This window comes from Pristiophorus japonicus, chromosome 22, assembly GCF_044704955.1.
Source record: "Pristiophorus japonicus isolate sPriJap1 chromosome 22, sPriJap1.hap1, whole genome shotgun sequence".
NCBI lineage: Eukaryota > Metazoa > Chordata > Chondrichthyes > Pristiophoridae > Pristiophorus > Pristiophorus japonicus.
In genome coordinates, this window is record NC_091998.1 from 1,348,996 (window position 1) to 1,373,906 (window position 24,911).

The 24,911-nt window shown below is 50.1% G+C and overlaps 1 protein-coding gene across 5 annotated transcripts in view; it reads left to right on the top strand.

Annotated features, from left to right (window-relative positions):
• Positions 1 to 24,911, top strand: part of LOC139234813 (wings apart-like protein homolog) — a 156,420-nt gene that overhangs the window by 99,941 nt on the left and 31,568 nt on the right. For all 5 annotated transcript variants that reach the window (XM_070865512.1, XM_070865510.1, XM_070865509.1 and 2 more), the window contains exons 6-12: positions 1,489 to 1,641; positions 2,625 to 2,761; positions 4,473 to 4,584; positions 11,381 to 11,605; positions 15,046 to 15,157; positions 15,424 to 15,521; positions 16,305 to 16,381. In XM_070865512.1, the coding sequence (XP_070721613.1) occupies positions 1,489 to 1,641; positions 2,625 to 2,761; positions 4,473 to 4,584; positions 11,381 to 11,605; positions 15,046 to 15,157; positions 15,424 to 15,521; positions 16,305 to 16,381 (914 nt within the window). The remainder of the gene's footprint in view (positions 1 to 1,488; positions 1,642 to 2,624; positions 2,762 to 4,472; positions 4,585 to 11,380; positions 11,606 to 15,045; positions 15,158 to 15,423; positions 15,522 to 16,304; positions 16,382 to 24,911) is intronic.

The following is a 24,911-nucleotide window of genomic DNA, read 5'->3' on the forward strand; positions in this document are numbered from 1 at the left end:
CTCTCTCGCGCTCGCTCTCTCCCCTCTCTCTCGCGCTCGCTCTCTCCCCCTCTCTCTCGCGCTCGCTCTCTCCCCCTCTCTCTCGCGCTCGCTCTCTCCCCCTCTCTCTCGCGCTGCTCTCTCCCCCCTCTCTCTCGCGCTCGCTCTCTCCCCCTCTCTCGCGCTCGCTCTCTCCCCCTCTCTCTCGCGCGCTCGCTCTCTCCCCCTCTCTCTCGCGCTCGCTCTCTCCCCTCTCTCTCGCGCTCGCTCTCTCCCCCTCTCTCTCGCGCTCGCTCTCTCCCCCTCTCTCTCGCGCTCGCTCTCTCCCCTCTCTCTCGCGCTCGCTCTCTCCCCCTCTCTCGCGCTCGCTCTCTCCCCTCTCCCTCGCTCTCTCCCCCTCTCCCTCGCTCTCTCCCTCCCTCGCTCTCTCCCCCTCTCCCTTCCGTCCGCGCTCGCTCTCTCCCCTCTCTCTCGCTCGCGCTCTCTCCCCCTCTCTCTCGCGCTCGCTCTCTCCCCCTCTCTCTCGCGCTCGCTCTCTCCCCTCTCTCTCGCGCTCGCTCTCTCCCCCTCTCCCTCGCGCTCGCTCTCTCCCCCTCTCCTCGCCCTTCCCTCGCGCTCGCTCTCCCCCCCCCTCGCGCTCGCTCTCTCCCCCTCTCCCTCGCTCTCTCCCCTCTCCCTCGCGCTCGCTCTCTCCCCCTCTCCCTCGCTCTCTCCCCCTCTCCCTCGCGCTCGCTCTCTCCCCCTCTCCCTCGCTCTCTCCCCCTCTCCCTCGCGCTCGCTCTCTCCCCCTCTCTCTCGCGCTCGCTCTCTCCCCCTCTCCCTCGCTCTCCCCCTCTCCCTCGCTCTCTCCCCCTCTCCCTCGCTCTCCCCCTCTCTCTCGCGCTCGCGCTCTCTCCCCCCTCCCTCGCGCTCGCCCTCTCCCCTCTCCCCCCTCGCGCTCGCCCTCTCCCCCCCTCCCTCGCGCTCGCCCTCTCCCCCCCTCCCTCGCGCTCGCTCTCTTCCCCCCCCTCCCTCGCGCTCGCTCTCTTCCCCCCCCTCCCTCGCGCTCGCTCTCTCCCCCCCCCTCCCTCGCGCTCGCCCTCTCCCCCCCTCCCTCGCGCTCGCTCTCTTCCCCCCCCCCTCCCTCGCGCTCGCCCTCTCCCCCCCCTCCCTCGCGCTCGCCCTCTCCCCCCCTCCCTCGCGCTCGCGCTCGCGCCCCCCCCCTCGCTCTCAGTTTTTCTTTGTGTTGCTTTTGGAGCCTTGCGATTTTTTTTGTGGGTGGTGAGGGTTGTACAGAGATGGTCTTAATGCTGCTGTGACTCAGGACAGGGCTGTGTATGGAGTGGAGATTAGGAAGACTATGTTTGCTCGGAAGAAATATTGACCCCTGGTGACTTCACACATTGTGGGATAATGTGCTGCAGTTGAAGCTCTTACTGTGAATGAGACAGACTAGCCGATGGTTAACATTGTTTTCAGTTTGTCAGCAACTGGGTCCTGACCTGCTTGTTTCTTGCCTTGTGTTTATAGGCCATCATCGCCTTAAAGGAAACCGCTCAGAAGGATGAGGGTGTCTTCAAAGCCCCTCCCCCTCCACCCCGTGTGATTAAAACCGTGACAATACCAACCCAGCCATACCAAGACATTGTAACTGCACTGAAATGTAGGAAGGAGGATAAAGAGGTACGGGTCTCCGCTTTTCTCGTTTTCTCATTTGATAATGCACTGAGTTTACTTCACATCCCTGAGCTAGATTTCAACTGTTGCCAGTTAGGGCCCCATTAATGGTGTAAAGTGAGCAAGCTAACATTGCAATAGGGAGAAGGTATTGTCAACCCACCTGATCGGAGATTCTATGTTAGAATTAATTTCGTAGCACTCTCGTCTCTGAGTCAGAAGGTTCTGTTCCAAGTCCTTCTCCAGGGAGTGCCGCACTGTCGGAGGGGTAGTATTGTGGGAGTGCTGCACTGTCTGAGGGGCAGTACTAAGGGAGCGCCGCACTGTCTGAGGGAGCGTCGCACTATCGGAGGGGCAGTACTGAGGGTGTGCCGCACTGTCGGAGGGGCAGTACTGAGGGAGCGTCGCACTATCGGAGGGGCAGTACTGAGGGTGTGCCGCACTGTCGGAGGGGCAGTACTGAGGGAGCGCCGCATTGTCGGAGGAGCAGTACTGAGGGAGTGCCGCACTGTCGGAGGGACTGTCTGAGGGGCAGTACTGAGGGAGTGCCGCACTGTTGGAGGGGCAGTACTGAGGGAGTGCCGCACTGTCGGAGGGACTGTCTGAGGGAGCGCCGCACTGTTGGAGGGGCAGTACTGAGGGAGTGCCGCACTGTCGGAGGGGCAGTACTGAGGGAGCGCCGCACTGTCGGAGGGGCAGTACTGAGGGAGCGCCGCACTGTCGGAGGGGCGGTACTGAGGGAGAGCTTCACTGTCGGAGGGGGAGTGCTGAGGGAGCGCTGCACTGTCGGAGGGGGAGTGCTGTATCTATCTATTTAACTGATCAGTAAGGCCCTCCTTTTGAACCAGGGAGTGTTTGCACGAAACCGTTGAGCTTAACTGGATGAGGTTATGTGTGTGCGCTGAGATGTGTTGCTCAGTTTGTAACTTGCTGTGCCAGGATATAACTACTTTCAGCCGATGTAAAGTGCAGTGTTATTCCTGTTTCAGTTGTACACTGTGGTCCAGCACGTAAAGCACTTCAATGATGTGGTGGAATTTGGAGAAAACCAAGAGTTTACGGACGACATTGAGTACTTGCTCAGCGGACTGAAGTGCTCTCAGCCTCTCAACACGCGCTGCCTTAGGTACGCTGCTGTGAATGCAATTGCTCGAGGGTGGTTGAAATATTGTGATTATTTTACATATGTACATGTGACAGAACAGATTGGGCATTGCATTCTTGCACTTCCATATCCTGGCGATGCCCTGTGGCTTGTGGGTGTATTGTTGGGAGGAGTAGAGTGCTGTGGGAGAGAGAATGGCAGCTTTATGGTGAGTAGAATAAACTAGCAGTGTCAAATATCACCAATTCTGCCACAGTTGCTATTTGTTGGATGGATTCGATCCTGAATTCTGCCTCATTTTTTGACATTTTTGCCTCCCAATCAAATTGAGAAATTGAAGCTGCACTCCGTGCCTTGAGCAGTAGGTTGACACTTCAGTCGAGGAGTGAGGGAGTGCTGCATTGCATCATGTGACATTAAACTGAGGTCCTGTCTGCCTGTTCAGGTGGACGTAAAGGATCCTGTGGCTCGAATCAAAGAGTTGTCCTGGTCTCTTGGCCAACATTTATCCTTCAACCAACATCAGCAAAACCAACTAACTGGTCAATGATCTTGCTGCTGTTTGTGGGACCTGAATGTGTACAAATTGGCTGTGTGATTAGTTGAAGAACAATAATTCATTGCCTGTGAAGGGCTGCCTGAGAACGGGAAAGGTGCTGTATAAATACACGCCCTTTCTTATCACAGCCACAATACCCTTTTGTACATTGCAACACAGATTGTCACAGCTTTTTGAAGCCATGTCTGTAGCTACAGTTCTAGCTAAGTTCTCTCTCCGGTCTGGACAACTTTTTGAGCTGATACTTGCTGACGGTCCCTTTCTGAAGCTGCTGACTGTGAGCTGTGTAATGCATTAACGCAGCTTTCCTAACAACATGGCAGCAACCATGAACACAGTCTGATACTGTCAGACTGCCTAAATTAACCTTGTATTAAGTATATGTGCTGCTTCAATATTGGAAGTGGGTGGGAGGGGAACCTGTGTAGTGTCGTTGAGCTGCATCAGCGGGGCACTGGATGGGGAGATTTCAATATGTTTAATCTGTGTTTTTTGTGCTGAAACTCCACACATGCCATTAGAACCTGTGGCCATTTTACACCATGTTGCTCTCGGGCTTTGCCTCAGACCATTCACCATGTTGGAAGCCTAGGCTTCACTTCGACACTGGCAACCAGTGCCCATGGTGCCTAGTTGTGGTTCAGGGATCAGTAGAGCATTCAGTCAGATGTTTAGTGTGTTCAAGTAGTTGTAACCTGATATCGCTGCACTGAACAAATCTCCACTTAGGCATCGTGTACTAATTGAACACGTAATCCCTGGCAAGTCCAGCTCATCCAGGATTAAAAATAAATGGAATTGGTAAAGTGTCAGTGTCACTGCTGCTCCCAGTGGAACCAGTGCAGTGCACGTTTGTTTATTGAGTTACCAGGCAACAGTTCTGTATCATTGTAGGGCTGCATCGTTATAGAAATGGATTGTATTTGGAGGAAAAATGAAGCAGTTTTGTTTCAATTAACAGATTGGCACTTCCAGTTGGTGTGTGGTGTGCCGGAGCTGTGTGCCATGACCAGGTGCTAGCCTTCCACTATCCTGTGTGTAACGTGACTATGCTGCTGTCTACTATCCAGTATTAGTATTCTGTAAATTTGGTCCCATTTGCCTCCGGCCATGTTCCCTCACACTCAAAGGTTCAATGCCTCCTCTTCAGCCAGTGTTTGTTTTGTCTTGCAGTATTATCAGCCTGGCCACCAAGTGTGCCATGCCCAGTTTCCGAATGCACCTAAGAGCTCATGGGATGGTAGCCATGGTCTTCAAGACACTGGACGATGCACAAAAGAACCAGGTATAGCCCTTTGATCCAGTAGTCGGGAGAACTGTCTAACAACTTTCATACAGCGCCTTCAATGTAGTAAAACATTCCAAGGCACTTCACGGGAGTGTTCTCAAACAAAAAGTAACAACGAGCCACATGAGATATCAGGCCAGGTGCGCAAAAACCTGGTAACAATAGATAGGTTTTCAAGAGCGTCTTAAAGGAGGCTAGCGAGAGGCAGAGGTTTAGTAACCTTGCCAGCAAAAATCTGTCAATCTCGATCTTGAAATTTTCAATTGAACCCCCCCAGCATCCGCTGTTTTTTTTGCGGGGCGGGGGGGTTAGTTATTGCCCTCTTGTTCTGGCCTCTCCCCACCAGAGGAAATAATTTCTCTATATCTATCCAATCAACTCCTTTAATCATCAAACACTTTGATTATATCACCCCTCAATCTTCTAAACTCAAGCGAATAATAGTCTAGTCTATGCAACCAGACCGCAATCGAAACCTTTTAGCCCCGGTATAATTCTGGTAAATCTCTGCTGCACGTCTTCCAAGGCCAGCTTATCCTTCCTGCAGAGCGGCGCCCAGAACTGAATCCCGTTACCCCAGGTGGGGTCTGATCAAGGCTCTGTACAACGCTTCCTCCCCTTTGTGTTCCATCGCCTCGAGATATAAAGCAACATTCCATTAACCCTTTTGCTGACTGTGTGTACCTGTGCACCAGCTTTTAGTGATGTGTGTACCTGGACACCCAAATCCTTTTGCTCTTCCACAGTTTCTTCTCTCCCCATTTAGAAAATATTCCAATTTAAGAACATAAATAGGAGCAGGAGTAGGCCATACGGCTCCTTGAGCCTGCTCCACCATTTAATACGATCATGGCTGATCTGATCATGGACTCATAGAAACATAGAAAATAGGTGCAGGAGTAGGCCATTCGGCCCTTCGAGCCTGCACCGCCATTCAATGAGTTCATGGCTGAACATGCAACTTCAGTACCCCATTCCTGCTTTCTCACCATACTCCTTGATCCCCCCTAGTAGTAAAGACTACATCTAACTCCTTTTTGAATATATTTAGTGAATTGGCCTCAACAACTTTCTGTGGTAGAGAATTCCACAGGTTCGCCACTCTCTGGGTGAAGAAGTTTCTCCTCATCTCGGTCCTAAATGGCTTACCCCTTATCCTTCGACTGTGACCCCTGGTTCTGGACTTCCCCAACATTGGGAACATTCTTCCTGCATCTAACCTGTCTAAACCCGTCAGAATTTTAAACGTTTCTATGAGATCCCCTCTCATTCTTCTGAACTCCAGTGTATATAAGCCCAGTTGATCCGGTCTTTCTTGATATGTCAGTCCCGCCATCCCGGGAATCAGTCTGGTGAACCTTCGCTGCACTCCCTCAATAGCAAGAATATCCTTCTCAAGTTAGGAGACCAAAACTGTACACAATACTCCAGATGTGGCCTCACCAAGGCCCTATACAACTGTAGTAACACCTCCCTGCCCCTGTACTCAAATCTCCTCGCTATGAATGCCAACATGCCATTTGCTTTCTTAACCACCTGCTGTACCTGCATGCTAACCTTCAATGACCGATGTACCATGACACCCAGGTCTCGTTGCACCTCCCCTTTTCCTAATCTGTCACTATTCAGATAATAGTCTGTCTCTCTGTTTTTACCACCAAAGTGGATAACCTCACATTTATCCACATTATACTTCATCTGCCATGCATTTGCCCACTCACCTAACCTATCCAAGTCACTCTGCAGCCTCATAGCATCCTCCTCACAGCTCACACTGCCACCCAACTTAGTGTCATCCGCAAATTTGGAGATACTACATTTAATCCCCTCGTCTAAATCATTAATCTACAATGTAACAGCTGGGGCCCCAGCACAGAACCTTGCGGTACCCCACTAGTCACTGCCTGCCATTCTGAAAAGTACCCATTTACTCCTCTTTGCTTCCTGTCTGCCAACCAGTTCTCAATCCACGTCAGCACACTACCCCCAATCCTATGTGCTTTAACTTTGCACATTAATCTCTTGTATGGGACCTTGTCGAAAGCCTTCTGAAAGTCCAAATATACCACATCAACTGGTTCCCCCTTGTCCCCACTCTACTGGAAACATCCTCAAAAAATTCCAGAAGATTTGTCAAGCATGATTTCCCTTTCACAAATCCATGCTGACTTGGACCTATCATGTCACCTCTTTCCAAATGCGCTGCTATGGCATCCTTAATAATTGATTCCATCATTTTGCTCACTACCGATGTCAGGCTGACCGGTCTATAATTCCCTGTTTTCTCTCTCCCTCCTTTTTTAAAAAGTGTGGTTACATTGGCTACCCTCCACTCCATAGGAACTGATCGAGTCTACAGAATGTTGGAAAATGACTGTCAATGCATCTGCTATTTCCAAGGCCACCTCCTTAAGTACTCTGGGATGCAGTCCATTAGGTCCTGGGGATTTATCGGCCTTCAATCCCATCAATTTCCCCAATACAATTTCACGACTAATAAGAATTTCCCTCAGTTCCTCCTTCTTACTAGACCCTCTGACCCCTTTTATATCCGGAAGGTTGTTTGTGTCCTTCTTAGTGAATACTGAACCAAAGTACTTGTTCATTTGGTCTGCCATTTCTTTGTTCCCCGTTATGTCTTCCCCTGATTCTGACTGCAGGGGACCTACGTTTGTCTTTACTAACCTTTTTCTCTTTACATACCTATAGAAGCTTTTGCGGTCTGTCTTAATGTTCCCTGCAAGCTTCCTCTCGTACTCTATTTTCCCTGCCCTAATCAAACCCTTTGTTCTCCTCTGCTGAGTTCTAAATTTCTCCCAGTCCCTGGGTTCGCTGCTATTTCTGGCCAATTTGTATGCCACTTCCTTGGCTTTAATACTATCCCTGATTTCCCTTGATAGCCACGGTTGAGCCACCTTCCCTTTTTTATTTTTACGCCAGACAGGGATGTACAATTGTTGTTGTTCATCCATGCGGTCTCTAAATGTCTGCCATTGCCCATCCACTGTCAACCCCTTAAGTATCATTCACCAATCTATCCTAGCCAATTCACGCCTCATACCTTCAAAGTTACCCTTCTTTAAGTTCTGGACCATGGTCTCTGAATTAACTGTTTCATTCTCCATCCTAATGTAGAATTCCACCATATTATGGTCACTCTTCCCCAAGGAGCCTCGCACAACAAGATTGCTAATTAATCCTCTCTCATTACACAACACCCAGTCTAAGATGGCCTGTCCCCCAGTTGGTTCCTCGACATATTGGTCTAGAAAACCATCCCTTATGCACTCCAGGAAATCCTCCTCCACCGTATTGTTTCCAGTTTGGTTAGCCCAATCTATATGCATATTAAAGTCACCCATTATAACTGCTGCACCTTTATTGCACGCACCCCTAATTTCCTGTTTGATGCTCTCCCCAACATCACTACTACTGTTTTTGGAGGTCTGTACACAACTCCCACTAACGTTTTCTGCCCTTTGGTGTTCTGCAGCTCTACCCATATAGATTCCACATCATCCAAGCTAATGTCTTTCCTTACTATTGCTTTAATTTCCTCTTTAACCAGCAATGCCACCCCACCTCCTTTTCCTTTCTGTCTATCCTTCCTAAATGTTGAATACCCCTGGATGTTGAGTTCCCAGCCTTGGTCACCCTGGAGCCATGTCTCTGTGATGCCAACCACATCGTATCCATTAACTGCTATCTGCACAGTTAATTCATCCACCTTATTCCCAATACTCCTCGCATTGAGGCACCGAGCCTTCAGGCTTCCCTTTTTAACGCACTTAGACCCTTTAGAATTTTGCTGCAAAGTGGCCCTTTTTGTTTTTTGTCTTGGGGTTTCTGTGCCCTCTACTTTTACTCATCTTTCTGTCTTTTGCTTCTGTCTCAATTTTGTTTCCCTCTGTCTCCTTGCATTGGTTCCCATCCCCCTGCCATATTAGTTTAACTCCTCCCCAACAGCACTAGCAAACACTTCCCCCTAGGACATTGGTTCCAGTCCTGCCCAGGTGCAGACCGTCCGGTTTGTACTGGTCCCACCTCCCCCAGAACCGTTTCCAATGCCCCAGGAATTTGAATCCCTCCCTGCTGCACCACTGCTCAAGCCACGTATTCATCTGAGCTATCCTGCGATTCCTACTCTGACCAGCACGTGGCACTGGTAACAATCCCGAGATTACTACTTTTGAGGTCCTACCTTTTAATTTAGCTCCTAGGTCCTTAAATTCATCTCGTAGGACCTCATCCCGTTTTTTACCTATGTCGTTGGTACCAATGTGCACCACGACAACTGGCTGTTCACCCTCCCTTTTCAGAATGTCCTGCACCTGCTCCGAGACATCCTTGACCCTTGCACCAGGGAGGCAACATACCATCCTGGAGTCTCGGTTGCGGCCGCAGAAACGCCTATCTATTCCCCTAACAATTGAATCCCCTATCACTATCGCTCTCCCACTCTTTTTCCTGCCCTCCTGTGCAGCAGAGCCAGCCACGGTGCCATGAACTTTGCTGCTGCTGCTCTCCCCTGATGAGTCATCCCCCTCAACAGTACTCAAAGCGGTTGCTGCTGTTGGCCTCAATAACCCTGAACTGGGAAGGGTCATTGATGCCAACTGTCGGGTTTCCATCCCTGATCACGATCATGAGAATCCTGCTGGAATGTGCATGTGCACACATATATTCTCTCCTCTTTTTCTCACTCACTCACTCACCTCTCTCACTCTCACTCTCACACTCACACTCACACTCACACTCACTCTCACTCTCACTCTCTCACGCACACTCTCTCACTCTCTCACTCTCTCTCTCTCTCACGCACACTCTCACTCTCTCACTCTCTCTCACTCTCACTCACTCACTCTCTCACTCTCTCACTCTCTCTCTCTCTCTCTCTCTCTCTCTCTCTCTCTCTCTCTCTCTCTCTCTCTCTCTCTCTCTCTCTCTCTCTCTCTCTCACACTCTCTCTCTCTCTCTCACACTCTCTCTCTCTCTCTCTCTCTCTCACTCTCTCTCACTCTCACTCTCAATAAGGACAGAATCCGGCATGACTGTGGTCTAAGTAATTTGTCAGAGCTCACAGTCTGGGCTTACATATAAAGAAGGATGACTGGATGAGGTACCCGAGGACTGGCGGCATGTGTGGAACTGCATCCTCGAAAGAAATTGGATCTTTACAAGAAAAAGGGAGAAAACTAGAAAGAGGAACGAAATAAAAAGAGTGCGCGACACTATATAGCTTCTTTGGTGAAACAATCCGCATTACACGTATTTTCAATCACTGATTATTTCGTGTCTTCAGTTAAATGATCAATCAAGGGGATTGGTGTCCTAGCACGTGGTGATAAATATTATTTTTTTGAACAATGTACAGCATTCCATATAAAACACTTACAAGAAAATCATTTCCCTTGAAGAACCAGCAGCATGCCGAGTCAGGTGATCTCAGCGGGGCAGTGCTTCAGGCTGTGAATGGGCCTCATTAGCCAAGGTTCCAACTCCGCTCCACTTCCCCGCCCGCTCTCCATAACCCCTTATCCCCTTATCATTTAAGAAACTTTCTATTTCTGTCTTAAATATATTCAATGTCCCAGCCTCCACAGCTCTCTGAGGCAGTGAATTCCACAGATTTATAACCCTGAGAGAAGAAATTCCTCCTCATCTCAGTTTTAAATGAGCGGCCCCTAATTCTAAGATCATGCCCCCTAGTTCTAGTCTCCCCCATCAGTGGAAACATCCTCTCTGCATCCACCTCGTCAAGCCCCCTCATAATCTTATACGTTTCGATAAGATCACCTCTCATTCTTCTGAATTCCAATGAATAAAGGCCCAACCTACTCAACCTTTCCTCATAAGTCAACCCCCTCATCTCCGGAATCAACCGAGTGAACCTTCTCTGAACTGCCTCCAAAGCAAGTATATCCTTTCGTAAATATGGAAACCAAAACTGCACGCAGTATTCCAGGTGTGGCCTCACCAATACCCTGTATAACTGGAGCAAGACTTCCCTGCTTTTATACTCCATCCCCTTTGCAATAAAGGCCAAGATTCCATTGGCCTTCCTGATCACTTGCTGTACCTGCATACTATCCTTTTGTGTTTCATGTACAAGTAACCCCCAGGTCCCGCTGTACTGTGGCACTTTGCAGTAAGATTTGTCTGTCTTGGATCCAAGGTGGATGATCTCCCACTTCTTCACGTTAAACTCCACCTGCCAGAGTTTTGCCCACTCACTTAGTCTGTCAGTGTCCCTTTGCAGCTCCCATCTACACAACTTGCTGTCCCTCATGACTTGGAGATGATGGTCATGTTGCTCTGAAACTCGGGGCCTGCGCTCTCCACCTCCCCTGACTACAAGTTTACAGGTTGAAGTGTGCCTACCCTTACATTTTCAGGATCTCAGTGCTGTCTCTGGTCAAAGAAATGTGTGCAACACAATGCATGATGGCATTCCAGTGCCCTCCTGGAGTGCATTGCAGCTCATTCCAGTTGAGATTGGACAGGCTGCCAGAACTCCCCTTATTTCATGAATTGTGGCAGACAGTGATGCCATTTGTAGCCTAAACCATAGTGCTGGTTGTGTGACCATGTGTCCGGTGTGACCATGTGTCCGGTGTGACCATGTGTCCGGTGTGACCATGTGTCCGGTGTGACCATGTGTCCGGTGTGACCATGTGTCCGGTGTGACCACGTGCGGCGTGACCAGGTGTGACCACGTGCGGCGTTCTGTGTCGTACCTTTGTCAGTGTGCGTGCTCCGTGTGTTTCTCACAGCCTTTGCTTTGTATTGTCAGAATTTAGCCCTTTGCACAGCAGCACTAATGTACATCCTGAGCCGGGACCGACTGAACATGGATCTGGATCGAGCCAGTCTGGACTTGATGATCCGTCTCCTGGAGATGGATCAGGAACCTTGCTCGCGACAACTGAATGAGAAAGAAATGAAAAAGATCAAGGAGAAAATCCGCAAGCTCTGTGAGACGGTTCACAACCGGCATCTGGACCTGGAGAACATCACGGTAAGAATAGGGAGCCACATATCTGTCTGCTTTAATCACAGTGCAAGAAGAATGCTTTACAGCCATGCTTCAGGAAACTGTAAACAAATAGTAACCAGGGTAACGCGATCTTTGCTCGACATCTTGTGCGCTGTGTTGGGCTGCATGGCACTCGCACCAGCAGGTGATTGCTCCGAATCCCAAGTCACCACATCGGGATCTGCCGTGGGTCCCCTCAAACAACGAGGAGCTGACTCGGTGACCCAGTCTGTCCCTGGTGTGGGCCGGGGTAATGCCACACCCTGGGGCTTTGATACGCTTCGTTGCCATTGGAGCTTTGCTGTTGAGATTGTGATGCTCCCATTAAAGCAAAGCACGGATCGGCCAGTATAGGGCTAAATATACATCTTCCATCATCCAGCAATAAATTCCATTTTTATCGGGAAACATTTATGGTGCTTTGCCTCCTGTGTACTTGGTACGATTACTTTGGAAGAACAATTACAGAAAAATCTGTTGAGACAAAGCGTCAGTTAATCACTGCCATGCCTGCCCTCAGTGCAGAGCCTGAGTGACAGCTTGGCAATTGGCCGTTGAAGTTTCTACATTGTCGGGCTGTTTTAAATGTAGATCATGTTAAATTCAAGAGTGATGTGATGAGAAGATATTCCCTATTTAAATTCCAATCACTCGAGCTTCTCTTCAAACTCTCTGATGTTTTCCTCCTTGTGTTTACAGGTTGGGGTGAGAAGCACTGTTGTGCTCTCTCCCTTTCCCTGTTTCAATAGAGCAAAGGAGCTGAACATGATGCTGAACTAATTGTTATGGCCAGTCTCTGAGGCAGGTTAAAGCAGGTTATTTTATTAAATATAAACCATTGCCTACAATTGAGGCAGCACTTTCACTCGGCCTCCTGATCAAAACCAGTTCCAAAATATTGAATTTGTTGGTGAGCAGAGCTACATGGAATGTCCAGGAGACGGCTGCTGTAGTTCCGACACCCCGCGCTCACTCGCCGCCTCGCTACGTGGCTCGGAGAGAGTACAGTGCTGAGGTTCCCCTCGCACTCGGGCGATGAGATTGTTTTGGATGTCTGTTTATATTAAAGTAGCACCTGCCCCTCCAGTCATGCGGGGGAAATATTTACTCACTCGTCGCCTCCAGTGGCGGATCAGTTAACTATACAGCCCACTTTGAGGCATAACGGCCTCCATTGTTTATACACAACCTGCCAAATGTCCCAAAGTACTTCACACCGTTAATGCATGTGGTGAATGCAGCAGCCATTTTGTGCACAGCAAGGTCCCATAAACAGCAATGAGCTCAATGTGGGAGCCTCAATTGTGCAGTGGGCCTGAACCGACAATCTTCTGACTCCCAAGATGTGAGTGTGCTACCCACTGAGCAGAGAGGGGGGGGGATCAGGAGGGAGGGAGGCAGGAGGGAGGGAGAGAGCTGTGGCGGGGGGGGGGGGAAGGAAGGAGCTGTGGCGGAGGGGGGGGGGGGGGAGGAGCTTTGGCGGAGGGGCTGTGGGGGAGGGGGAGGAGCTGTGGCGGAGGGGCCGGGGAGGGAGGGGGAGGGGCCGGGGGAGGGGGAGGAGCTGTGGTGGAGGGGAGGGGGAGGAGCTGTGGTGGAGGGGAGGGGGAGGAGCTGAGGTGGGGGCGGGGAGCTGTGGTGGAGGTGGGGGCGGGGAGCTGTGGTGGAGGTGGGGGCGGGGAGCTGTGGTGGAGGTGGGGGCGGGGAGCTGTGGTGGAGGGGGAGGAGCTGGGGGGGAGGGGGAGGAGCTGTGGCGGAGGGGCCGGGGGGGGGGGAGGGAAGGAGGGGGAGGGGGAGGAGCTGTGGTGGGGAGGAGGGGAGGGGAGGGGGAGGAGCTGGGGAGGAGGGGCCGGGGGGGGACGAGCTGTGGGGGGAGGAGGGGGAGGGGGAGGAGCTGTGGTGGGGAGGGGGAGGAGCTGTGGCGGAGGGGCCGGGAGGGGAGGAGCTGTGGCGGGGGGGGGGAGGGGGAGGAGCTGTGGCGGAGGGGCCGGAGAGGGGGAGGGGCCGGGGGAGGGGGAGGAGCTGTGGCGGGGGGGGGGGGAGGGGGAGGAGCTGTGGCGGGGGGGGGAGGGGGAGGAGCTGTGGCGGGGGGGGGGAGGGGGAGGAGCTGTGGCAGGAGGGGGAGGAGCTGTGGCGGAGGGGCCGGAGAGGGGGAGGGGCCGGGGGAGGGGGAGGAGCTGTGGCGGGGGGGGGGGAGGGGGAGGAGCTGTGGCGGAGAAGGCTGCAGCCCAGCGTAAGCCACACATGCACAGGGCTGATCTGTGAACCTACTGCATGTGTTCAAAGTGTCATGGAACAGCTTTAGAGTTCTTTCTTGTAATATTTGTACAAGGCGTTACATTATGTGGTATGAAAGATGTGGAAGTGTGCCCCCTCGCTCAGCGTAAACTGTTCCCAGTGAGGAGCAGCCTTTCTGCAATTCCGTGCCTGTATAACCACCATTCTGCACTCTGTATATTGGGAAAGATGCTGCCTGCTGTCCCAGCTTCTGTCCCAGCTTCTGTTCCTGGCCTGGCTGCAGTACTTTGGTCCTGCCCCCTGGTGGTTGCTTGAATACTGCACCGAGGCCGAGTTTAGACATGGGACCTGGGTGATCTGTAATCCTGCTTTAGCACTCAGCTTACTGCTCAATGAGTTTCACTGCTGTCTTCCCAAAAGTGTTGAATATTTGCAAAAAAGGAATTATTGCAGAGATTATCAGAGAAGCCATCATTAAGCATAGTGTTTCAGGAGACTTATTCGGCTTCCTAAACATCCAAAAACTCTAAACTGGAGTAGACAATTCGAAAGTTGGAAGTGAAGGGGAAAACTTGGAGAACTGGCCCTTTAGAATCTGAAGGGAAAAGGCTGATTCAGATTTTGGGTGTGGATCCTGACAATGCTCAAAGGTTGTCCCGAAACACCAACCAACTTATCTCTTTACAGCTTCTGACAGATCTGTGCATTTTCAGCATTTGCTGCGTTTTTTACCAATCACCCAGTGAGGAATTAAAATAATCTAAGCTAAGGCAATGGTGGGCCTCAGCAGGAACAGGGCTGAGGGAGCGGGCAATCAAGGCCCCTTTCTCGATCGCTGGGCCTAAGGGTGAAAGGTGAGGCGAGAATCAAACCCTACTTCGGCCCTAACTAGCCTTCCAACACTCCCTGCCGTCCATTGTGCGGACCCGAATGGCAGTCATGGTCTTGTGAAGAACAGGGGTGACGGGAATCGAATCAGACTGGGACGGGCAGGAGGGGTTCGAGGGGTGGGGCGGGGAGAAATGGTCTGCTGTAGAATGGCGATGTGTTTGTGGGTCACAGTGACGCCTACAGTTAGTGCTGCCCAGTGTTATTATTCAGGACCTGGACCATTTAAAGTTATTTTGTGATCAGGATTGTGTCTTTGTTCAGAGCTGAGTGCTGAGGTGTGTTTTTATCTTGGACAGACGGGGCACTTGGCCATGGAAACTCTGCTATCACTCACATCCAAGCGCGCAGGAGACTGGTTTAAGGAGGAGCTGAGACTCCTGGGAGGATTGGATCACATTGTGGATAAAGGTACGTGTGCAGCTGGAGCAGTTAGTCTTGGTTTTACACACACTGTCTCCAAATGTTATGGTTTTTTTCCGATTTAAAAACTGCCCATCACCACACGTGCTTCTGAAGCCACAGAACTCCTGCGTGATGTGGAGCGTAGCCCTGTGCCTGACTAATTACACTCACTGTTTTGGGTGTTAGAAACTATGACTTCACATTCCTGCGACAGTGAGCTAAACCCGTGATCAGATTTATCCTAACCAGCTGCAATGTTTCTGCACCAACAGTGAGAGAGTGCGCGGAGCAGTTGGGCGAACACGAAGAACAGGACAAACTGGTTGCATCGTTGTGGGGTGCTGAGCGTTGCCTACGTGTGTTGGAGAGTGTAAGTGTTCCAGATCAACGGGACAGGTTTCCAATTTGTCTTTTGGAAGAGGGTGCACAGCTTCACAACAAAGGCGGAGGGGTTGGAGGAATCTTTGTTTCTTGCAGTTATACGGCAGCATTGAACATCATGCCTTGTCTCTAATGGGTACTCGGCCTGTTTATGCTGCTCTCTGATGTCATAGGACTTCTAATGATACAAAGCTGCTTCTGAAATTTATGTAGCATCTCATTCAGCAATAGTGCCCCAAACCCTGCCCCGTTATAGTAAAGGTACTTGCAGTACTCAGTATCACACATCTAACTGCAGTCTCCTAGCTCCAGGTCATGCAAGGCTTACTTGTGGCAACCGTCCACATCTGTCTCGGCCAAAAAACATTGTGCTGAACTTCACTAATGATTCGGTGAGTAACCCACCAGATGTACTACCCCTGGTGTGCTCTAGTCAGTCTGGGTTAGAAGGGTGACAGATTCCTGCTCCTGATTAGTACAGTGACCCTGCTGGAAATTTATTTCCACATGGATAGAGTCCAAATTGACATGCTGTCTACGCGATTGAAATCAGGAGCAGAGCTCACTTTGTGGGAAATTGTAGCTCCAATCCCTGCCCAACACTCTGCTGCATTTTGTTGCAGAGTGGCCATTGATTTAAAGGTTGAATACCGATCTGGTTTATGCAGCCTTTGCCAATATGTAAGGCCCCTTTGTCTTCCCTCCACTCACTGTGAATGTTCCACGCGGTAACTGTACTGTGCTCGGCTTAATTTCATTTATTTTTCATCAGGTTACGGTTCACAATCCAGAAAACCAGGGTTACCTTATTGCGTACAAAGACTCCCAGCTCATCATCTCTTCTGCCATGTAAGTGCGTAGTGTAAGTAACTTTCAGTGGTGTTTTGATGGGAGGGTGCCATTACAGTGTGACCAGTTCACATGGTTACAGGAACTTGTAATGGAAACAAGGGCAGATGTGTGAATTTTAAGATGGACGCTGGATATTGTCTGTGCCCTGGTCTGCATATTCCCTGGACTCATGCACTTAGCCCCAATGTCACACTTGCTCAGAGTTCCATCTCCAGTGTCCCAGGAGACAATCAATCATCATAAATTCCCATTAGAGTTCAAAGTTCCTTTTAAACCCCCCCTCCCCCCTGAAAGTTTCTCCAATAGAACTCCAGAAATACTCCCAAAGTGCCAGATTTGGAGTACTTAGAGCCCTGTTTCTAGATCTTCCTCCAACAGCAGAAATCTTCCTTTGTTGGGGGGAAAACTGATTCGCTTTTGATTTCTGCGACATTTCCTGCTCTGGTAGTTTTTAGATTTAAAATGAAGAATGAAGTTGGATAACGAGAGAGACTAGACAACCAACAATACTTGATACACGGCAAGACGAACAGGTGATGTGGGTGGCCATGTATCAACATTAATTGCAGGACCTGCACCCTGCACCTCCTCTCTGTAGCAGCTCCACAGGGGTGATCACACACCCAGCATCGCTGCCAATCGCTCGATTCATTACACCCTGCGCATCCCATCAGAAGCTCAGTGAAGGTGGCTGCTTTGCCCCTTTGTTCAAGCATGCACATTCCCACCCCAAATCATAGAATTGTACAGCACAGAATGAGGCCATTCAGCCCATCGAACATCTGTCGGCTCTTCGGTAGAGCGTTCCAATTAGTCCCACTCCTCTTTCCCCAGAGCCCTGTAATGTTTTCCCTTCAAGTATTTATCCAAGTCTCTGAGTCACTATTGAATCTGCTCCTCCCGCCCTTTCAGGCAGCGCGTTCCCGATCACAACTCGCTGTTACAAAATAAAAATGTTTTCTCATGTTTCCACTGTTTCTTTTACCAATCGCCTTAAATCTGTGTCCTCTGGTTACTGACCCTTCTACCACTGGAACCATAGAAACCTAGAAAATAGGTGCAGGAGTAGGCCATTCGGCTCTTCGAGCCTGCACCGCCATTCAATGAGTTCATGGCTGAACATGCAACTTCAGTACCCCATTCCTGCTTTCTCGCCATACCCCTTGATCCCCCTAGTAGTAAGGACTATATCTAACTCCTTTTTGAATATATTTAGTGAATTGGCCTCAACAACTTTCTGTGGTAGAGAATTCCACAAGTTCACCTCTCTCTGGGTGAAGAAGTTTCTCCTCATCTCGGTCCTAAATGGCTTACCCCTTATCCTTAGACTGTGTCCCCAACATCGGGAACATTCTTCCTGCATCTAACCTGTCCAATCCCATCAGAATTTTATATGTTTCTATGAGATCCCCTCGCATTCTTCTAAATTCCATTGAATATAAGCCCAGTTGATCCAGTCTTTCTTCATATGTCAGTCCTATTATCCCGGGAATCAGTCTGGTGAACCTTCGCTGCACTCCGTCAATAGCAAGAACATCTTTCCTCAGATTAGGAGACCAAAACTTAACACAATATTGACCTCCTTCCTAAAGTGTCAAAATTACTGTCTCAAAGTTTCCCCACCACTGACGCTAGGCTGACAAGTCTGTAGTTATCGAGTTTATTTTTCTCCCCACTTTTGAACAGGGGTGTAACATTTACAGTCCTCTGGCACTGCTCCCATATCCAAGGAGGATTGAAAGAATTGTGGCCAGAGCCTCTGCAATTTCCACCCTTACTTCCCTCAGTAACCGAGGATGCCTCCCATCCAGACCGGGTGACTTTTCTAATTTGCGGACTGCCAACCTCGCTCCCTTTTTATCCTATCTAATATCCCTACTGCCTCCACCTTTACAGCCACATTGGCAGCGTCCTCTTCTCCTCATCTGGAGACAGATGCAAAGTCCTCTTTTAGTACGTCAGCCATGCCGTCTGCCTCCACAAGATGATTTCTTTTTGGTCCCTAATCAGTCCCCCCCTTTCTTTGTCTACCCTTTTACTGGTTGTTTATAAAGGACTTTTGGGTTGCCTTTTACCCTCTTTGTCCCTCTTATTCCCTTTTTTAGGTCTCCTCTGTACTTTGTATATTCAGCTTGGTTCTCGACTGTATTATTAACCTTACAAATGTTGTAAGCCTCCTTTTACTGTTTCATTTTAACATCTATATCTTTAGTAATTCAGGGAGCTCTAGCTTTGGATGTCCTTATCCCCCTCACGGGAATGTGTCTGCTCTGTACCTGAACCATCTCCTCTTTGAAGACCTCCCATTGGTCAATTCCTATTAATTATTCTTTACCTGAAAATATGATCACTGTTCCCCAAATGCTCCCCCACTGAAATGCGCTCCATTTGCTCCACTTTATTCCCAGAACTAGATCCAGTGCTGCTGCTTTTCCCTTTGGACTGGAAAGACACTGCTCAAGAAAGTTTGCTTGTGCACATTTCAGGAATTCCTCCCCTTCTTTGCACTTCACACTGCTACTATCCCAGTCTAAGTCAGGGTAATTATCACTATGTAGTTCTTGCAACTGTCTGTAATTTGCTCTACCATCTCCTTCCCCCTAGTTGATGGCCTGTAGTTTACACCCAATGAAATTTCCCTCAACTTTTTTTTTGCATGACCCCTTTAAGTGGCTGAGTGACCCATTCAAATTTTCCCGCGTGCACGATTTCCTCCACTGAAAAGCCGGTGAGTGGCCTGCGCAGAACCTCCTGCCCGTTTGCACAGCATCGCGGGAGCGTGCGCCCCAGACTGTAATTCATTATAACCAAATAGACCCTGTCATTGGCCCCTCAACTACATCATCCCTCTTCAGTGCTATAATTGCTTTGATTAGTACTGCCTTCCCCTCCTCCTCTTCCTTCTGTACCTTTCCTGAATATGTTGTGGCCAGGAATATTCAATCCTCCCCATCTTTGAGCCCGGTCTCTGTTATTGCCACAATATCATAGTCCTATGTGGCGTACAGCTCACCCATCGTATTTGCCACGGTCTCTGCATTTACCTTCCCGAGAGGACATTATAAGAACATAAGAAATAGGAACAGGAGTAGATCATACGGCCCCTCGAGCCTGTTCCGCCATTCAATAAGATCATGGCTGATCTGATCATGGACTCAGCTCCACTTCCCCGCCTGCTCCCCATAATCACTTATTCCCTGATCATTTAAGAAACTGTCTATTTCTGTCTTAAATTTATTCAATGTCCCAGCTTCCACAGCTCTCTTGAGGCAGCGAATTCCACAGATTTGCAACCCTCAGAGAAGAAATTTCTCCTCATCTCTGTTTTAAATGGGTGACCCCTTATTCTAAGATTAGGCCCTCTGAGTGTGGGAAACGATTCACTGATTCATCCAGCCTTCTGACACATCAGCAAGTTCACACCGGGGAGCGGCCGTTCACCTACTCTTACTGTGGGAAGGAATTCACTACGTCATCCCACCTGCTGAGGCACCAGTGAGTTCACAAGTGACTGCAGGGGTTGGAATCTGCTGTTATTGCTGCTGTTAATCACATCCCAACTGAACCAGTTTGTTAGATATATTCAAGAGGGAGTTAGATTTAGCCCTTATGGCTAAAGAGATCAAGGGGTATGGAGAGAAAGCAGGAAAGGGGTCCTGAGGTGAATGATCAGCCATGATCTTATTGAATGGTGGTGCAGGCTCGAAGGGCCGAATGGCCTACTCATGCACCTAGTTTCAAAATTTCTATGTTCTAGTCTCCCCTATCAGTTGAAACATCCTCTCTGCATCCACCTTGTCAAGCCCCCTCATAATCTTATATGTTTCGATAAGATCACCTCTCATTCTTCTGAATTCCAATGAGTAGAGGCCCAACCTACTCAACCTTTCCTCATAAGTCAACCCCCTCATCCCCGGAATCAACCTAGTGAACCTTCTCTGAACTGCCTCCAAAGCAAGTATATCCTTTCGTAAATACGGAGACCAAAACTGCACGCAGTATTCCAGGTGTGGCCTCACCAATACCCTGTATAACTGGAGCAAGACTTCCCTGCTTTTATACTCCATCCCCTTTGCAATAAAGGCCAAGATTACATTGGTCTTCCTGAACATTTGCTGTACCTGCATACTATCCTTTTGTGTTTCATGTACAAGTACCCCCAGGTCCCACTGCACTGTGGCACTTTGCAATCTTTCTCCATTTAAATAATAATTTGCTCTTTGATTTTTTTTTTTGCCAAAGTGCATGACCTCACACTTTCCAACATTATACTCCATCTGCCAAATTTTTGCCCACTCACTGAGCCTGTCTATGTCCTTTTGCAGATTGCTTTTCCTCCCATCTTTGTATCGTCAGCAAACTTGGTTACGTTACACTCAGTCCCTAATTCCAAGTCGTTAATATAGATTGTAAATAGTTGGGGTCCCAGCACTGACCCCTAGTTACTGATTGCCAACCAGAAAATGAACCATTTATCCCGACTCTTTGTTTTCTATTTGTTAACCAATCCTCTATCCATGCTAATATATTACCCCCAACCCCGTGAACTTTGATCTTGTGCAGTCACCTTTTGTGTGACATTGGTCCCAGCTCTGTTGAAGTGCAACCAGTCCACCTTGAACAGATCCCTCCTGCCCCAGAACTGGTTCCGTTGCCCCAGGAATCTGAAGCCATCCCTCCTGCACCATTTCTCGAGCCACGCGTTAACCTGTTTTATCGTACTATTCCTATGCTCGCGTATGGCTCCTGCAGCCACCACCAAAGGCCGTGGTATAATCAACATCAGTGATCCTCATCACACCATGTCACACCGCGTCACGCCCAGCAGTGTGATCGTCACACCGTGTCACACCCAGCAGTGTAATCGTCACACCCAGCAGTGTGATCGTCACACCGCGTCACACCCAGCAGTGTGATCGTCACACCGCTCCACGCCCAGCAGTGTGATCGTCACACCGCGTCACGCCCAGCAGTGTGATCGTCACACCGCGTCACACCCAGCAGTGTGATCGTCACACCGCTCCACACCCAGCAGTGTGATCGTCACACCGCGTCACACCCAGCAGTGTGATCGTCACACCGCGTCACGCCCAGCAGTGTGATCGTCACACCGCGTCACGCCCAGCAGTGTGATCGTCACACCGCTCCACACCCAGCAGTGTGATCGTCACACCGTGTCACACCCAGCAGTGTGATCGTCACACCGTGTCACACCCAGCAGTGTGATCGTCACACCGTGTCACACCCAGCAGTGTGATCGTCACACCGTGTCACGCCCAGCAGTGTGATCGTCATACTGTGTCACACCCAGCAGTGTGATCGTCACACCGTGTCACACCCAGCAGTGTGATCGTCACACCGTGTCACACCCAGCAGTGTGATCGTCACACCGTGTCACACCCAGCAGTGTGATCGTCACACCGTGTCACGCCCAGCAGTGTGATCGTCATACTGTGTCACACCCAGCAGTGTGATCGTCACACCGCGTCACACCCAGCAGTGTGATCGTCACACCGTGTCACACCCAGCAGTGTGATCGTCACGCCCAGCAGTGTGATCGTCACACCGTGTCACACCCAGCAGTGTGATCGTCACGCCCAGCAGTGTGATCGTCACACCGCTCCACACCCAGCAGTGTGATCGTCACACCCAGCAGTGTGATTGTCACACCGTGTCACACCCAGCAGTGTGATCGTCACGCCCAGCAGTTTGATCGTCACATCGCGTCACACCCAGCAGTGTGATCGTCACACCCAGCAGTGTGATCGTCACACCGCGTCACACCCAGCAGTGTGATCGTCACGCCCAGCAGTGTGATCGTCACACCGTGTCACACCCAGCAGTGTGATCGTCACACCGTGTCACACCCAGCAGTGTGATCGTCACACCGTGTCACGCCCAGCAGTGTGATCGTCACACCGTGTCACGCCCAGCAGTGTGATCGTCACACCGTGTCACGCCCAGCAGTGTGATCGTCACACCGCTCCACGCCCAGCAGTGTGATCGTCACACCGTGTCACGCCCAGCAGTGTGATCGTCACACCGTGTCACGCCCAGCAGTGTGATCGTCACACCGCTCCACGCCCAGCAGTGTGATCGTCACACCGCGTCACGCCCAGCAGTGTGATCGTCACACCGTGTCACACCCAGCAGTGTGATCGTCACATCGTGTCACACCCAGCAGTGTGATCGTCACACCCAGCAGTGTGATCGTCACACCGCTCCACGCCCAGCAGTGTGATCGTCACACCGCGTCACGCCCAGCAGTGTGATCGTCACACCGCGTCACACCCAGCAGTGTGATCGTCACACCGTGTCACGCCCAGCAGTGTGATCGTCACACCGTGTCACACCCAGCAGTGTGATCGTCACACCGTGTCACACCCAGCAGTGTGATCGTCACACCGTGTCACACCCAGCAGTGTGATCGTCACACCGCGTCACACCCAGCAGTGTGATCGTCACACCGTGTCACACCCAGCAGTGTGATCGTCACACCGCTCCACACCCAGCAGTGTGATCGTCACACCGTGTCACACCCAGCAGTGTGATCGTCACACCGTGTCACACCCAGCAGTGTGATCGTCACACCGCGTCACACCCAGCAGTGTGATCGTCACACCGTGTCACACCCAGCAGTGTGATCGTCACACCGCGTCACACCCAGCAGTGTGCTCCTCTCACTGCTGCTATTGATTGGCTCTGTGTTTAATGCTGGTGTTATTTGCACCCAAGGTTTAGTGCATTGCCCTCCTGGGACCAATGGTGGAAGTCGAAGCTGCAATAGCTTCAAAGGGAAGTGAATAAATATTTGAAAAAGCAAAATATAAAAGGGTCGATGAATGGGACTAAGTTTCTAGCTTTTTCAGAGAGCCAGCACTGGTGCAATGGGCTGAATGGCCTCCTGTGCTGTAACATTGAAAGAAGGTGAGTTTACTCCCTGCTGGAGTCTGAAACCACACGAGTGGGGCGGGTAAAGTTGGTTCTCACTTTCACACTAACTGGAGTTTGAGCATGCTTCTTGCCGACGTCCCCCTAAGCTGCACAGCTGTCTGCTGGTCCCGCACAGCCCAGGACCGGCTTTTACGATGTGACATTTTGTGAATGCGTGAAACTTTGGGCCGCGCAGCCCGTTCAAGGGACCGGCACCTAAATTTAAAATTAGCGGGAACATTGCTCCTTGCTGAAAGTGAACTTGATGTCTTATCACTAATGGAAGTGCAGCCTCGTTCTTGCTGAGCGCTATGGGTAAGCTTCACCTCTGTTAGTCGAGAGTCGGCTTGCCATGTGTAGAGAGGGAAGAGCAGTAACAAAACACCAGGAAAGGAGGGAATGCAGCGTGTTTGGCGTTGTGCTGTGAGCTTGGACCAGAGCTGGCAAACCAGGTGTTTAGCATTACTGCACTGCAGGTACCACAAATCAGAGACTGTCATCGGCCTGTCTGCCCAGCCCTCTCCCTGTTAGATTTTCAATCATGGTTCAGTGAATTTGCTCCACTCACACTCATTCAACAAGCTTTGTGACGGAGGAAGAAATCTCACCAATGCCAGTGGGAGGGGGGGATTTCACTTTATTTTTTTTCTTCTATTCTCAAGATCAAGAATTTTTTTTTAAATATTCGTTGTGCAAAAGATTTGAGTGCAGGGCAGCTATTCTTACTGATCTACTGTTCGTGCTGTCTTACTGCCCCTGTCTACCCTGCACTGCTGTGGCTTTTAAAGCAGGCTGTTTGTGCCGACAGCAAGCTTGTGATAGATGCAGACAGCTGGCTGATTTTAACTGGCGTCAGCAGTTTTGAATGGCCCAGGCTCAGTGGACCATAATTTGTCCTTTGCTTTACGTCACTGGTCTCTGGTACCTGAGCCCAGTCTGTCGTTGAGAAGGCAGTTCACAGAAGAACATTTATTTTCCAGTTGCCTCATTTCTTTTTGTCTGTCATCTGGGGTTAACGACCAGTGTGCTCAGTGCCTGTTGTAGATGAATGTCCGCTAATCTCCAGCATTTTCTTTCATCCTCGGTCTTGTTCTTTTCCTTCCCTGTCTCCCCCAGCCCTGGGAAGGTGGTGCAGTTTGAGCTGAGTGGACTGTGTATTTTCTGCCAGCTTTCTACGTGTAGCCACTGAGTGGCAGTCCATCCAATTGCAGAATAAAGCCAGCACAGACCTGCACCCTGCGTTTCTCTGAGAAAAGGAAATCTCAAATATTCTAGCGTATTAAACAGGAGAAATGTAAAATTCGCAGAGCTTGTTCACATGCACCTAGAAAGATGGGCCTGGTCATTTAATAGAGCGAGCTGTATAAGATTGCACCAGAATGTTTTTAAAGTATCTGAAGCATTTCAGTGGCTGTGATGAGCGGTGTAAGTTTCTGTATTGTTTTTAATTTAGTAACCCAAGCCGAAAATTAGATTGGAATAAAACTATTGGGTGAGTGTGGCTAATGTCTCTCTATAATGAGTGTACCTAAATAATAACCTCGCTTGAAATCATACGCACAGAAGGGGGCCATTCAGCCCATCGTGCCTGTGC